Below are 1,733 nucleotides of genomic sequence, written 5' to 3' on the forward strand. Positions count from 1 at the left end.
ATCTTGCCTATCTATTATGCAAAGTAATTTTCATCTTAACATTAAAAATACTTTTGTTGCACCAGAAAAGTTTGAAATTTCACATGCAAACTATTTATAATGTCCAAATAGTTATCAAATGTTTCTTATTTTCAGTAAATCTCTCTGTATGGGTTTGGTAAATTTGACCGATCTCACAACCACCATAAAAATTTAGAAAACAAACATAAATTATGCATCTTTCGTTCTAGAATGAACACAAATTATAACATGAAAACATAAATGTTTAGACTAAATAGCTTATATCTCATAATATTATACATGCTTGGCTAACAATACAGAAATTACAACAACACGGCTCACGTGCACTCATTGTTACCATATCAAATAACATAAAACTGACCTTTGGTCTGTGCCCAGTAACTTGTCTTGACTGTGTTTTAATAGACTAGTATTTTGTAAAATAGTCACATTTCAATTATTATACATTATATATATATTTATATAGATTATTTCAATTTTGAAATAAGTTCTTAAACTTATTTTTCTTAAACATAGAACAGTAACTAAAGAAGTAAAGCAAACAATTATGGCCTTTGTACTCAGTTGCTGCTTTACGTAGGTTGCTAAGCCTTTAAAACTTTTGTACATGGAGGATATGAAACAAAATATTTTCTTTAGGGTTTATATATACTATTGAATAACTAAAAAATCATAAGTTACTACATCAATAATTTTAGAATTCTACTATAATTGATCAAATGTAGTAACTAAGCTGTATTTGGGTCTAAAAAATATATGAAATTTCGAGCAGACTAAAGACACAACCTTACCTCATTGAAATCTTGATTTACAAGAAAGAAATGATGCTAGGTACATTAGAAAAGCTTAGGAAACCACTAGGGGAACATTCTGAGCTTCTAATTGGTTATTCATGTCATATTTAGAAGTGTTTATAAGGGAGTATTTACAAAAATGGAAGGAGGTGAGTGGGGTACCACTATGTTTGATTTATTATATGAGCAATATCTTATTAAATAGAAAAGGTAAGACCTTCTTATTTTATATTCTAGCTTGTCAATATCTGTAATTTGAGTTTCTAATTCGTATGAAACTATAGACTTAGTATTTTGACTTCAGAAACACCTAATTTGAACCAGTGCTGCATTCAACATACCACATGACACAAAAAAATCTATGTTTATCTATGTTTTTAATATTTACTTTTAAATTAACAAACTGAGTAATGTATAGTTCTAAAATTTGAATTATAATCTACAGTTTGATACCAAAGTTATTGACATAAATTCATGAAATAGTAGTTCAATAAACTTTTGAATGTGGAGTCAACTCAAAAGTAGAGTTGTTTCATTCATTTTATTACTTGCAAAACACATTTTAATTTTCATTTTCTTAAAAGGTTTCTGAAGTTTGCAGACTCACCCTATGAGACTCCTCCATCTATCGATATGTGGGAAAAACAAGGTCTTCATGGGTCAGTTGTTTTGGTTGAAGGCGTTAAAACTGGTACAGCTAAAGTCAGAGCTAAGCTGATAAGTCTAAGTTATAAGGTAAGAATTGAGGCATTTTCCAAAGATAGAATACTTCAGCTTTTATAACCCTGAAGAACTTGATAGCAGAAAATTTATTTTAAATTTTAATCATAACTTTTATGATGGTAAAATTCACATCTATTGCTTTCTTATAAATGTATGTTTAAAAATTCAAGCAATTATTTTGTAAGGAGAACAAAT

At 28.3% G+C, this 1,733-nt stretch overlaps 1 protein-coding gene across 2 annotated transcripts in view; it reads left to right on the top strand.

Annotated features, from left to right (window-relative positions):
* Positions 1 to 1,733, top strand: part of LOC106466897 (nuclear pore membrane glycoprotein 210-like) — a 138,062-nt gene that overhangs the window by 31,603 nt on the left and 104,726 nt on the right. For both annotated transcript variants that reach the window (XM_022394975.1, XM_022394976.1), the window contains exon 5: positions 1,400 to 1,550. In XM_022394975.1, coding sequence (XP_022250683.1) covers positions 1,400 to 1,550 — 151 coding nt within the window. The remainder of the gene's footprint in view (positions 1 to 1,399; positions 1,551 to 1,733) is intronic.

The sequence above is a fragment of the Limulus polyphemus genome, unplaced genomic scaffold, assembly GCF_000517525.1.
Source record: "Limulus polyphemus unplaced genomic scaffold, Limulus_polyphemus-2.1.2 Scaffold2415, whole genome shotgun sequence".
In the NCBI taxonomy this organism is placed as follows: Eukaryota; Metazoa; Arthropoda; class Merostomata; order Xiphosura; family Limulidae; genus Limulus; species Limulus polyphemus.